The following is a 13,628-nucleotide window of genomic DNA, read 5'->3' as shown; positions in this document are numbered from 1 at the left end:
CGGCCACGACCCCTGAATACGATAGCCATAATTAACCAATATTGTCTTAAATGTATCATATATTGGTGTTAGCTGACAGAAGAGCCTTCACCCCTCAGTAATTTCTAATCAATCTGATCTTTCCCTCCCTCTGTACATCTCCCCAGAATTACTGACCTTAAATCAGTTTAAAAGCCTTCTAAATGGATGCTACAACGTGGCAGGTATTAAACTGGAATCTGTATCCAGATACGTTATCCTCATTGAGATCAGATCTCTGTCCTCTAGAAGACAACCTGCTGTGTGAGTTGTTGAGTTAGGGGAAACATTCTAAACTTTGTGAAACGCTGTCGGTAATACATTAAGTAACTATTTTCCTTGTATAAAAAACATTGTGTCAGTTTGCCTGGGCGTGTTGTGCTGGCGTGTAGGCGACTTTGAGACTACATAAATGTAATGCCTTGTGAACAGCAGATCAGCTGCACAGATGAGCGTGATGTGTCGCACACACTGTTATTTCTTACTGTGTATCATTCATTTCCCACCCGTACTGCTTTCATTTCTCACAAACTTCTGTTGAATAACAATCTTTTGGAGCTTTCATGGAGACATAAAATCAGGAGTTACAGGCGTGTCTCTTCTGGTCCTCTCGCTTGCTCGCGCTCTAAGTTTGAAAGATAACCTTATTTGATGCTAGCTGAAAACACATATCTGTGTCAATGTTATGGTGTGTACGGAGGCCAGCACGTTGTATGGATTGTGTTTACGTCTACCTAAAATCTGAAACACAATGCGAGCCAGACTACTGCCAGATGATGCGTTTACACCTTGCATTAACATGCATCGCATTTTAACACCAGGTGTAAATGGGGTGTGAAAGTCAGTACGATATCCATCTTTTCATCTCACCCTGGGTGAGATCTTGGTCCAGGTAGAGCTTGAGCCATCTGCTGCGGAGGCCGAAGACCTTGGCAGCCTCAGACAGCAGGCCTGAAAAGTCGAGCCCATTCTGGCCCACTGGGTTCAGCAGCAGGAGGGTGCCCACCTCTCCTGTCTGGCACTCTGGAGGAGACAGAGAAGCGTTGAAGAGAAGCGAACCAGACAGACTTTACTTCCTTTACAAATTAAGAAATGATTGGCTTGTTAGTGAGGTTTGTTCACAAGTCCTGGGAAGGGAGGTGACCAAGCTAAGCCTAGCCATGGGAAAAGAGAGGAGAGGGAGAGGAGGAATGATGGATCAGAGAGAGAAGACGAGAGAGAGAAAGCCTGGCTGATCAACTGATAGATGTAGGGGTAGAGGTGAGAGAGTGAATGACTTAAAGGATAAAGCTGGATTCTAGTAGATTTCCTTCAGTACAATGAACACTTGAATCAGCACAATCAATGCAGCCGATTCCAGTGGTGAAAAACAGCTAACTGCATTTATATGACACCTTCAGTTTCTAGTTACTGTACAGATTCTGATTTCATACATCAACTTATAAAATATGATGTTATAGTTTAAAGTACCCAAAAGTATATGTATAAAAGAAACAGTTCCACATTTCGGGAAAACACTTTGCTTTCTTGTCTGTATGGTAAATATGAAGCTATAGCTAGCAGCCGGTTATCTTAGCAAAGCATAGAGACTGAAAACAGCAGAAGCAACTAGCCTGAGTCCGCTTACCTGCACTAGAGCTCACTAATTAACTTGTTCAATCTCATTTGTTTTTTTTCAATCTGGCGAAGGCTTTTTATGCTGGATGCCCTCCCTGATGCACCCCTCCCCATTTATCCGGGCTGGGAGCGGTAATTAGGAATGCACTGGCCTGTGCATCTCCAGTGGCTGGGGAGCAACCTGAGGTTCAAGGTCTTGCCCAAGACTGGAGGAGGTGGGGATCAAACGACTGTCTGATGAGTAGACAACACACTCTCCCTCCAGAGCCACAGCTGCCCATTTATTTTCTTCTCATATATTTTTTTCAGTGCTATACAGTTTCTACATAGTTCAAAGCTAAACGACAAGCTTCAGTTTTATGAGGTTATATGCTGGATTATTTCTCTGCACAGGGCGAGGTTAGCTGTTTCCCTGGATTTTTGTTCTTTGCTACTTTAACTGACTTGCTTCATATTTACTACGCAGGCATGAAAGTGGTACAGGTTTGTTATTAATCAATAAATTAATCTTTATTGGTCCAAAGGGGATATCTGGTTGGCAGCCAGGTGACATAAATCATAAACACAAAATTGGAAAATATGCATACAACAATTCATTTATTAAAAACTATTCTATTAAAAAAACTGTTTAATTGAAATTGGCTCCATCTCAAACATGAATACAAGTCATTAATTTTGTGGCACTGCTTATTTTACTGAAGAAAAAGATCACAGAACCTTTTCCTCTTAGAACCATTGAGAAGTTTAAAGTGTCTGGGTCAGACAGCTGTTGGAGCTATGATGCTTCATCCTTTACGTTAAATAACATAAACAAAACTTGTCAGCAGGAGAAATTCGCTGTTGGTTTTGGTCTCTCCAAGGCATTTGTTGATTGTAATTAAAAAGAGCAATGGCAGCCTTATAACAATGGGAGGGACCAACTTATCAGGCGTGCATGGCTGTACAGTGTGTGTGTGTGTGTGTGTGTGTCTCACCAGCTGGTTGCGCGTTGCATAGCAGTAGGTTGATGTAAGGACACAGAGGGGCGTCGGTGGTGGGGGTGGGGCCAGGCGAGGCAGAGCCGGAAGTCACTGACAAAGTTTTGCCGCTCAGAGACTGGAGGTCCACTTTGCTGGTCAACTCTGTAATGAACGCACAAATGAACAAACGAGCACATGTACACAGAAACACACAGGGGAGCTTTAGAATTTAATCTGTGTTACTACAGAGCACCTAAACCGACAAATCATCAGACGAGGTTATAAGACAAGTCAAAAAATATAATGGAATACAACCATAAATCATTGTTGTTAAAGGGATCTTCAGACCCTCAAGTATTGATACATTGATACAGTTTTTACATGTACATTCAGCGTCCACTGTCACGATCAAAAGAAATACCTGCACATTGTAAATGTAATTGTATATACTGTTTATTGCCTCATGATTCTTTATTTTATGTTTTTGCAAGACTTTACTTATTGTTCAGTCTTTTTGGTCTTTTGTGCCTCCTTTTTTCTTCTTCCTAAGAAAGTACATTGAGAGCAATGATAAACCAAATCAGTCTAATCACTCACCAGTCCCGCCGTTGAAGAATTTGAGTTGGGTGTTGTTGGTTCCAAAGATGCTGCTGCTCACTTTCTTCAGCTTGTCCAAGTCTAGTTTGTTATCGCCTTTGGGGTTCTCCAGCAGCACCACGCCCTCTGAAGAAGAAACAAGTCAGACAGGATTGCTAATGAAGTTAACAGGCGAGGTGCACATCCTACTGTCTCTTCAATCAGCAGCTTCAATTTGCAAACAGACAAACTCCTACTGTCAGTTTGACTGTTCAACATATTGTTGTTCGAGCTTTTCTGGCTGTACAAAGAGACTTCATGTTTGGTCTCCCCTCATGTTACCTTGTTCTTTGTTGTTGACCTTCACCCGGAGGTTCACATAGCTGCAAGCTGGACCATTTAGAGGAACCAGAGGGGCTGAAGATCCTTTTATTATGGTTAACTCCAGGTCTGAGCCCTTCAGCTGCAAAAAAAAAGAGAGAGTAGGACATCAACTATGTTCTTTACAGAAGTGTACTTTAAACTAACAGTTGTATCAACTCACAAATACATTCAGAGAGCAGTAATAAGTGGAATGAGATAAAATCTGTCGCCATTAAAAATAAATTTCAGCTCTAAAATCAACCATCAAAGTATTATTCACACTTAGGATAGCTCACATGGTCTTTTCCCAACATGTTTCATAATTGTTGAAAGGCTGCGGTACACAACAAGCTGTCTATCAAACTACAGCAAGCGACCAATAACCCTGTTTGCCCTGAGGTGTCCTCTCATACCTGAGTCTTCTCCTCTATGATGACGCTGGCCGTCTTGGGGACAGGGAAGGGCAACAGTGGAGCCTTGGTGGTAGCCAGGATAAAGTCAGTGTGAGCCTTGATCACAGACTCCAAGTACTCGCCCTCTGGCTGGCAGCGGTAGTGCACAGTTATCTCATCTGATGGCACCAAATGGCCCTGAGACAAGGGATTGACAGATAGGTTAATTTCTACCAAACACAGTATTTCTCAGAAAGAAAGTTTCTACGGTATCAGAAGGGCTAAAAGACACCAGAACTTTCTAACAATAAGTGAGTAAACATGCTAAAAGTACTGCTTCAAACAACAATTCACAATAATCTGCAATTTGATTTAGAAGAAAAAGCTGTTTCTGATGAAAACAAATGATTCTCAAGGACACGAAGAATTACAATTTTCTGACAAGTAAATCTCTTGAAAGCTTTTGTTCTCTTCTATACGAAAATGCAATCTGGAAGAAACAGTTACCTGAACAAAGGCCATAAGGAGGGGGGGGGGGTAAACAAAATGGAAGAGCAGACAAAAGAAGAAAGGGTAGGGATTAAAAAGGCAAAAAGCAGACAGTATAGGAACAAATAAAGGCAGAAACACAGGGAGGTTTTTCATTGGATGAAAGCCCATCTATTTTGGCATTGTGTGCTGCCAGCTTCCTCTAACCTTGACACATTCAAACACATTGATCTCATCCTAATCTGCAGTGTGCAGCCGTGCACACGTGTGCACAGCCGCACACATTTGGATTGACTGTGTAGTACGCGCTCTCACACACACTCAAACACGTGCACACACTCCAATTGCAGTATGTGGCTCAAGGGCAGAGGAATAACGCTAGCCAGATACAGAGGAGCAGTCAATCAATGGAGGAAGGTTTATAGGCTTTTCCTGCCAAGTCAAGGTACTGACCCTTCCCTGAAGGGGCTGGTACATTTTGTGTGTGTGTGTGTGTGTGTGTAAACTCGTCAGATTAGCTACAGAGATCTCCAGTTTGTGAGCATTCCAATAACACAAAAAAAACAAACAAAAAAAAAAGGAAATGCTGACTCCCGTTTCTCAACCCTGCATATGTTCAGATCCAAAATACAAACACCCACGCAAACACTGATAAAAACACACATGCACACCTAGAAAATATGACCAAACATGTCAAAAGAATTGTTAAAAATTAATTCCCATCCCCGGGGTGGAAAATTCCTAACAGATCTCAGTTTGAAATAACTGGAGGAATTTAGCCTGGCCGGGAGCCAATGCACACCACTGCTATAGGGGGACGGAAAAAACTGTTTGTTGCTTGTGAAAACAAGGGGCTGTTGGCTAATCCGTCTTTACTCCCCAGACCACTTCAAAGCTCCAACATTAGAATCTGAAAGGGGCCAGACTGTAATTAAGCTTCCATTAAGCCTGCCTTATGATGGAGAAACTTCTAACTGTGACGCTGCAGTGGAAAGATTTCAAAACTGCCCCGACAAAATTAGCATGGGACATAAAGAGGAAGGGGGGAGGGCGGGGTGATCAAAGGGAGGGAAATGTAACAAAAACAATAAAGCTAATTTTTTATGCTCAGGGAACATGATGGAGTTGCAACTAATGATTATTTTCACTATCAGTTTTAACATGATGTCATCAAATTAGTTTTTTGCCTGGCAGACGGTGAAGTATGGAGGTCCAGAAGTGACAAATTGCAGTAAATCAAGTCTAAAAGTAAAAAATATAACTCAATACATCAATCAATAATAATTTTTGGTTAAATAATTAAAATGGAGCATAAAAACTCATATTTTTTTTCCGGTCCCAGACTTAAAGTATGACTTGATCTATTTTTTTATTTTTAAACTCCTTTACTTCGGTGCACATTCAATCATTTATCTATTCACTACTTTCCAACGCGACATTTCTCATTTTCCCCATCACATCTCCACATTTCAAATTTTTCTAATCTGTATATCATAATGTGAGAGTGTGCAACATGACAGGCTCTGTGGGAGAGGACCCACTCCCGCTGTAGATATAAAGAGCTTGTTCTAGGTAACGAAAACACAACAATTCATACTTTATTGAAAATGTGAATGTTATTCTCTATTCCTGCCATCCTGAATCCCCATAATTCCTACATACGGGACCTTTAATAAATAATTTAAACAATACATTTTAATAGTTGCTTATACATTTTCTGTTGATCAACTCAACTTTTAGCTCCACTATACTGATCAAAATATATGAGGAGAAGGGGGTTGTGGTGAGGGCACTGGCAGGACTAGAATGTTAATAATAAAGAATAAGAATATTCTGAAAACCTCCTGAAAAAGTTAAAGTAGCGTCAGCTCAAGATGCTGCATTTTATTAGTGTATTTCTAATTCTAGAGAGCCTGCAGTGTCACACACCTCTGCCAGGGGAGGACATGCAGGCTGCTGTCGTCATACTTGAAAATACCAACAGAATGCTGTGTAAATCTTTCAGTCCTGAGGTGCCGGGCTCCTGAAAGCTTCTCATACTCATACTCAATTTCCTCTTTGCTGCTTAACTGTCATACATTACTCACCATGCAACAGCCTTGAATGTCTTCCAGTACAACTCCTCAAACAGCATCAGTGGTATGTTTTGCTCACCCTGGCACAGCACTGATTACATGTATTGGCAAAGGGTTTCAACTGTGTCATCTTCTATTAATTAGACACTGGATTGCAAAATTCACGGGTGGTGTGTTATGTGTCACTCTTGTTTCCAGAGCTAGGAGTGCTCCTGAAATAATTGCCCCACCTTCTTGCGTAGTTTCTGAATGCGGTTGATGACCTCTCGGGCGACGCCTTCATCCAGCATGGACTGATCCGGGGTGACGTCCAGCAACACCAGAACCTAAAGGACAACAGGAGAGTTAAAGCCACATGTTGACCTGATCACAAAAGGGTTGTGATGTTTCCAAAGAGAGTATTATTATTATTATTGTCATTATTATCATTATTATTATTATTATTGTCGTTGTTGTTGTTGTCGTTGTTATTGTTATTATTGCTGTTGTTGTTGTTGTTGTTGTTGTTATTATTATTAATGAATCTGGGCCTAGGCAAGGCAAGGCGAGGCAATTCATAGCTACAAAAAAAGCAACCAGCAAAAAAGTCTCTAGACAGCAATCATCGTGCCTAAAGTAGCTTGTGTGAATGAGCTCGCAGTCATAAAAAAGGTAATACTAATAGCTAATTGCTAAGAAGCGGAAACCTCATTCAGAGGGGGAACCTGTGAAGGGAGAGCCTTGTTGCTGCTGCAGTGCTGCTGGAACTGGACAAAGAAAAACTGTTCCAAAGTGTCTGTTTGCCTGGAATAACTCATAAACATGAAGGAAAACCTGACATGGAAACTCAGTGATAGCAAGTGTCTGTGAGATTCGGCCTTCATGGTGGACATTACCAAGAGCCTCTGAACCTCAAGCTCCAGCAGTTTCTCAGCTCTCTGCTTTCAAATGTGACATCAATCAAAGTGAAATTAAACTAGTGCAACTGGACAGAGGAAACACTGGGCATTTTCCTACTCTGAAAGAACAAAAACCTGCTATGACCTCTGAACATGAAAACTCCTTCAGACATTTTGTGAGAGCTTTCAGGACATGAAAAGTAAACAAAAGGAAGTGGACATATTTGATACATCGTTTCACATGGAGACAGCTGATGTGCCTGACAACCTACAACATGAAATCATAGAGCTGCAAAGCAACGACCTCCTACTCTGAGCAGCCCTTCTCAGAACTGACTCTTGCAAAGACTCAGTCCTACTCGAGAGTGAATGACCCAAACCTGGAAAACCTGCTGCGAGTAGCATCATCAGCATCACTACCATCTGACGCCTCGCCAAAGAGAAGCAGCTCCAGTCAACAGAGGTTAGTGCGATATATGTGTTCAATAATTAAGTACGGCCCTCGAAGGATGTTATAAAATTAAAATGGCCCTTCAAAGGAAAAAGGTTCCCCACCCTTGAGTTAAGGCATGCATTAAATATTTGTGCTACGATTCTTTAATGGTGATGGAGGAAATTTAAAATCAGTTTCTTTTACTCTAGTCATGTACACCCTGCAATTATTGTAATATGCATTTGACAGAATAATAGCATGGAGTGACAGAACTGCACATGGTATGAAGACATTAACGTAGCATTCGTCTTCTGATATCATGTGTTCACTGTAGCCACTGAGACTCCTTCAGCCCCATGCTGCACACAACAGAACAGAAAAGGCAGGGTAAAATCCAGACACAGCAAGAGAAACCTTTATGAAATAAATCCAAATTTGCATAATGTAAAGATTAAAAAGAAGAAAACAACCAACCAAGCAGCAATAATGACAATATTGTCGCCTGTGTGAGTCACTAAAGTAAAATGGGTGTCATGTTGTGTAAGGCTGGGCTGCTGCCAGCCATGAACACTTTACCATGGGAAGAAGGAGGGACAGCGATGACAGGGCGACAGAGAGAAGTACACAAAGCAAACAGAGAAGCAGTATATGAGAGAACAGAGAGACCGACAGATGGGTGCAGGAGAGTCGGTGCAAGCAAGCGAGAGCAACAGAGAATTAAAAAGCCAGCTCTGTAAACTGGTATTAAGGTGCAGCCGTGTGGTGTGTGTACGGTTGGAGGAGCACTGATTAGAGGGGGCCTGTGGGAAACGCATACATGCAGGTTTGCACTTAGCCGTGAAATGATTTCATACATCACACTCACAGTAAAGACACATAAATGCATTTACAGTATATGGCAGCTTGGTGCAGCAGCAGAGGGGCATTTGTTTTTGTTTTTTGTTTTTTTTTTAGATCCACTTACATTACACTTCATACCTCAATCTACAGTTAGTAATGTAGCAGTAAGGAGAATAGTGGTGGGGGGAATGTGTGTGGGTTTCTATACACACATTTTTATATGTTTTCACTTGTTCCAACAAGTGCAAACACATTTAGAAGAATGGATGAACAGAATGGTCATTTTGCAAATCATTCCCTGTGTGCAATAAAATCCCAAGAATTTCCACAAGTTACAATAATATGTGAGACATATTTTAGGGTTAAGAGAATAAAATGGATAAAAAATATAACATCAACTAAAAATTTACATCCATTTTAATAAGAAATTAAACGGGGTGATTGCTGCCAGGTTAAAGAAACAGTTCCACATTTTAGGAAATTAGCTCATTCTCTGTCTTGCAGAGGCTTAATGAGAAGAATGACACCACCATTATGTGTGTAGTCATCTTCATGTCTGCATATAAAGCTACAGCCAGGAGGTGATTATCTTAGCATACCATAAAGACTGGATTATGAACAACTGTAGCCTTTAGTCCAGTCTATGTATGTCCAGAGAAATTATTATTAAATCTTTTTTTAAACTTTTTTCCTGAAAAGCTCTTAAATTTGGATGCTAAGGTATTTTATGCCAAAATGATTATCTTACCTGTGCATCAGAGTGTGCCTCATACTGTGCGGCTGAGCCAGAGCTCTGGTCGAAGGTGTACATCAGCCTCAGGTCCTCCTCATGAAGCTCGTGGCCGTCCACCATGATGGATCCTTACAAAGAACCACAACAATATAAAAAATGTTCAGAACAGTATTGGTACTGAACCTAAAAATAAACATCATTATATAGCAGCATACAACAACATTTATCATTTCATGGAAAAACAGCAACAACACTTTTAACGTGGTAACATGCTGTTCATACAGAACTCAACATCATGAAACCCCACTGTGTCTCTGCACCAACAGAGCACATGTCTGAACGGCCATAAATTATACAGCCCATACAAAGCTCACCAGGGGGCACGAAAATGAGACAAAGCATAGTCAATATACACTCATTAAATGTCTGCTAGCACAAATATCAAGATTTTCCTCTTGTTTTGGGATGTTCTTGGTAAGAATGATGTAGGACAAATGCGTGGCAGGGCCTAAAGAGCCAATCATGAAAAATGTTCCGGTACATAGTCGGTTTGATGTTGAGTGAAGACGGCTGAACTGCTTGGAAGTGCCAATATTTTTGTAAGATCAATAACGTCACAGCATAATAATTAAAATAGACAATAAAATAATAATTCAAGTAGACAAGTATCACACTGACTTTCAAACGTTTTCCTGTGAAAATCTAAAAGGATCCTCAAGTCTCGCTAATAGGGAGCTATCTATAAATGAAAATAGCACCAGTCTGATAAGAGAAAATGCTGAAGCCAGGATGAAAATGTGTTGATGCATTTGAGAATGATAGATTATTTAAGCCCAGTATGATTAAATCAATGCTGGCTACAGACTTTAGTGCAAATTTGATGATAAACAATTTAGTCCCCCACTATTCTCCTAATTAAATGTGAATAAACTGCCAACAGATTGTGTGAAATCAGTCTCCATTTGGCAGTGTTGGTATCTTGCGAAGGATTCTTAAAAAGGTTTCAATTACACCCAGTCGCTCTGAATAAAGTGCTCTATTAACTTGCATGCAGGCCCAGACTTTGTTTTGAACTAGCTCGGGTCTGGACCCGTATTTGCCTGCATTTTGAGATTCCTTACACTGCAGTCTTCCTGGCCACGTCCGCACGAAATCTGAGCTTTTAAACAAACCCAATCTAGTCAGGTTCATATCTCCATTTTGCCAGCAGCAGCAATTACCCACGTCTGTGTTCTGACTAAAAACCATGACCGTGTTCTCCTCTTCTCCTCACTTCTCCACACCCAGAGGCTGGGTGAAACGGTCACTCTGTTTCTCTCTAATCCGAGATTTCCATGCTTTGATTTCCTGTGTCCCTCCCTGCTTCTCTGCTCTTTTCTACCTTCTCTCTTAACCTGTTTCCTTCTGCCCCGGCAAAGTGATGGGATCAAAGTTACAGGTAAGGAATAATGAGTAATACAACCAATGGCCATGAACCATAATCAGTTTCTGGCCAAATTGCCACCCTCATGATCTAAATTGGAAGATTTTTTTTGAGTCATGGATCGTGAGCTGGAAATTGCTCAAGAGGTTAAAAGTAGACTCTCAACTGCATGTGAGCTGTTAACGTCAGAGGCAGTGTAACTTACATTAACTGACTGCTATACTTGATTTGGTTTTTGTTTTTTTTGTACACCTTTTTCAGTCCTTTTGATTTTGTTACGTTTGACCGAGCCATGCTAGCTGTTTTCCCCTGCTTCCAGTTTTTGTGCTAAGCTAATCTAACAGGCTGCCATCTTTAGCTTCACATTTACTGTGTTGAACTATTCCTTTAAACAAGCTTAGATGATGCATGATACAGTTTAGCACCTTAAAAACGGGTTTTGCACATCTGGCCTGTGATTACAAATGAAATGCTGTTTCGCTGGACACATTCTCTGTATGTCTCTTCTCGGCATCATTTTTACACCATCCTCCGCCGCATCGATCTCCTTCCATCACTCATCCACACTCGCCCATCCAATTGGCTGGACTTCAAACGTTAAGTTCCCACAGCCCAGCTGACCTACACTGCCTCTTTCCCCAGAGACTTTGGGGGCTCACCTCGTCTTTCTATAATTGGAGAGACAAGATACCTTGCACTGCTTTGATCCATACTGGAGCTCTGATTATTGTTTCAGCAGGGTTAGGGTTTGCCTTCTGAGGATATACTGGCCGTTTGTCTGTGCCTGACTTCATTGGAAGGACTCATGGTTGAGTTTTTGGTGAAATAAATATGACCCGATCCTGAAAAAGCTGTGTAAAACATAAATAAAACAGAATGTGATCATTTGCTTATCCCTTTTTGACACTCAATTGAAAACAGTTCAACAAAACTATACTTTATTAGTTTTTGTAAATATCTGCTCATTCTGTATTTGATGCAGTAACATGTTTCAAACATGTTGGGACAGGAGCAACAAAAGACTGGGAAAGTTGTGGAAAAACACCTGTTTGGAACATCCCACAGGTAAACAGGCTGATTAGTAACAGTTGATAGTTTCATGATTAGGAATGAAAGGAGCATCCTGGAAAGGCTCAGTAGTTCACAAGCAAAGATGAAGGAGGTTCATCACTTTGTGAACACATGATTGTACAAAGGATGTTACTACATGGGTTCAGGAACACTTTATAAAACTCTTGTCAGTAAACACAGTTTGTTTGCAAATGCTCACATTCTCTTTATATTTACGTTTTTCACAGCATCCCAACTTTTTTCAACACAATATGCAGCAATCATGCAGTTGTGTGCTACATCCTAACACTAACCTGCTGCGCTTCACTAATTCATTATTTGGTAGACAAAATCATTGCTGACTGATTAAGTCTTTGTATGCGTTTGGCACTTGTATAGTGAATGCATTTGGTATAGTATAATTCAAAGTAGTAGTAAAAAGAGAAAATACATAAACTATGTCATGTGTAAATGCAAAATTATCAGCTACTGATGTGCATTTACACTGCTAGAAAGTTTTAATTTCTTTGCACCCTGAGTGTGATTTTTAAGTCATGAGTGCGGATTTTGTACCTTTTTTTTGCAGCCACAACCACACAGCCACACACACAGCAATACCTGTCTTTTGGAAGGCCTCTAGCTGTTCGCTGGTGAGCTCCTTGATAGAAGCAGTGACAGCTTTGAAGGCTCCCTTTAGTCTCTTGCCCAGCACCATGTGGTCTGGCTCGGCTCTGAGACGGATACCGTACTTGTCCTTGTCTGTTGACAGTGTCAACTGCCGCACATTAAGCTCCTGAAGGATGAAAAAAAAGACACACACTATGTATTAGAAAGATAAAGTCACTGTCCTGTAGTTGCCTGTACAGAGTGTTAATATATGCAAGTATACTGATGAGTGCTAGGGTAATTACTGTTGGTAAAAACAATCCTGAAATGAACACAAATACGTTAAACAAATGAAAGTGTAATATGCACTGCAAAACCATCTCCAGTGAAATTAAATTATGCCAAAAAATTACTTTCAAGACCCAGCATTTTTATCATATGCAGCTAAACTAAATGGCAAAAAGATTAGCTCAAGAAAATGGACAAAGTTCTCCCAGCAACAGCACAGACATTAAATGACCCGACTCCATTTGTTCAGTTTAACGTTTGGAAAGCTCATCCTGCATCCAAATGTGTCCAGGCAAGACCCAAAATATATCAATGAGTTACAGTAACACAAAAACATAAAATATGTTCAGGATTATTTCATAAATCAACATAAAAAGTGAAACACAGAGTAAACTTTAACTGTAAATGTACATTGAAAATTAACTAAAACTAAACATAACAGAAAACTAAATTCAATGTAACAAAGAAAGTAAAAACTTTCAACACCCCAGGCATGTAAAGCAGAGAGATAATCAATATTTGATTACAGAGTCATTCACTCCAAGAGTAAGTCAGCCATGAAATCAACCCGTAAGTCAGTCAGTGAGCCATTCCTTCTATTCAGTCAATATTTCTGCCTTTCAATACGTTTCATTCTTCAACATAAATGGAGGGAGATATCTGTGATCCACTCATACCTGGTGAAGCAATAGAGGCGCTAAATTTAGTCTTTCTGACACCAACCCTGGCCTGTCACACACTGCTTCTTTCAGTCAATCACACAGAAAAATCGACTGAGGCTGACTTCTAGCACAGTTGCTGGCAGGGTGCACAGATAGGATACTGTAGTGGGCTGAGTAATAAAGTTAAGGGCAGTTTGGGGTTGAAAATAGTTGGAACTTCTGTTTT

At 40.6% G+C, this 13,628-nt stretch overlaps 1 protein-coding gene across 1 annotated transcript in view; it reads right to left on the bottom strand.

Annotated features, from left to right (window-relative positions):
- iars1 (isoleucyl-tRNA synthetase 1) overlaps window positions 1-13,628 on the bottom strand; it is a 55,994-nt gene that overhangs the window by 2,448 nt on the left and 39,918 nt on the right. The window contains exons 26-33 of the mRNA XM_041945817.1: window positions 12,465-12,639; window positions 9,389-9,501; window positions 6,720-6,815; window positions 3,947-4,123; window positions 3,513-3,633; window positions 3,192-3,317; window positions 2,610-2,756; window positions 889-1,041 (exon numbers count right to left, since the gene is read on the bottom strand). Coding sequence (XP_041801751.1) covers window positions 889-1,041; window positions 2,610-2,756; window positions 3,192-3,317; window positions 3,513-3,633; window positions 3,947-4,123; window positions 6,720-6,815; window positions 9,389-9,501; window positions 12,465-12,639 — 1,108 coding nt within the window. The remainder of the gene's footprint in view (window positions 1-888; window positions 1,042-2,609; window positions 2,757-3,191; window positions 3,318-3,512; window positions 3,634-3,946; window positions 4,124-6,719; window positions 6,816-9,388; window positions 9,502-12,464; window positions 12,640-13,628) is intronic.

This window comes from Chelmon rostratus, chromosome 2 (assembly GCF_017976325.1).
Source record: "Chelmon rostratus isolate fCheRos1 chromosome 2, fCheRos1.pri, whole genome shotgun sequence".
Taxonomy (NCBI): domain Eukaryota; kingdom Metazoa; phylum Chordata; class Actinopteri; order Chaetodontiformes; family Chaetodontidae; genus Chelmon; species Chelmon rostratus.
This window is presented reverse-complemented; position numbering and strand designations above follow the sequence as displayed.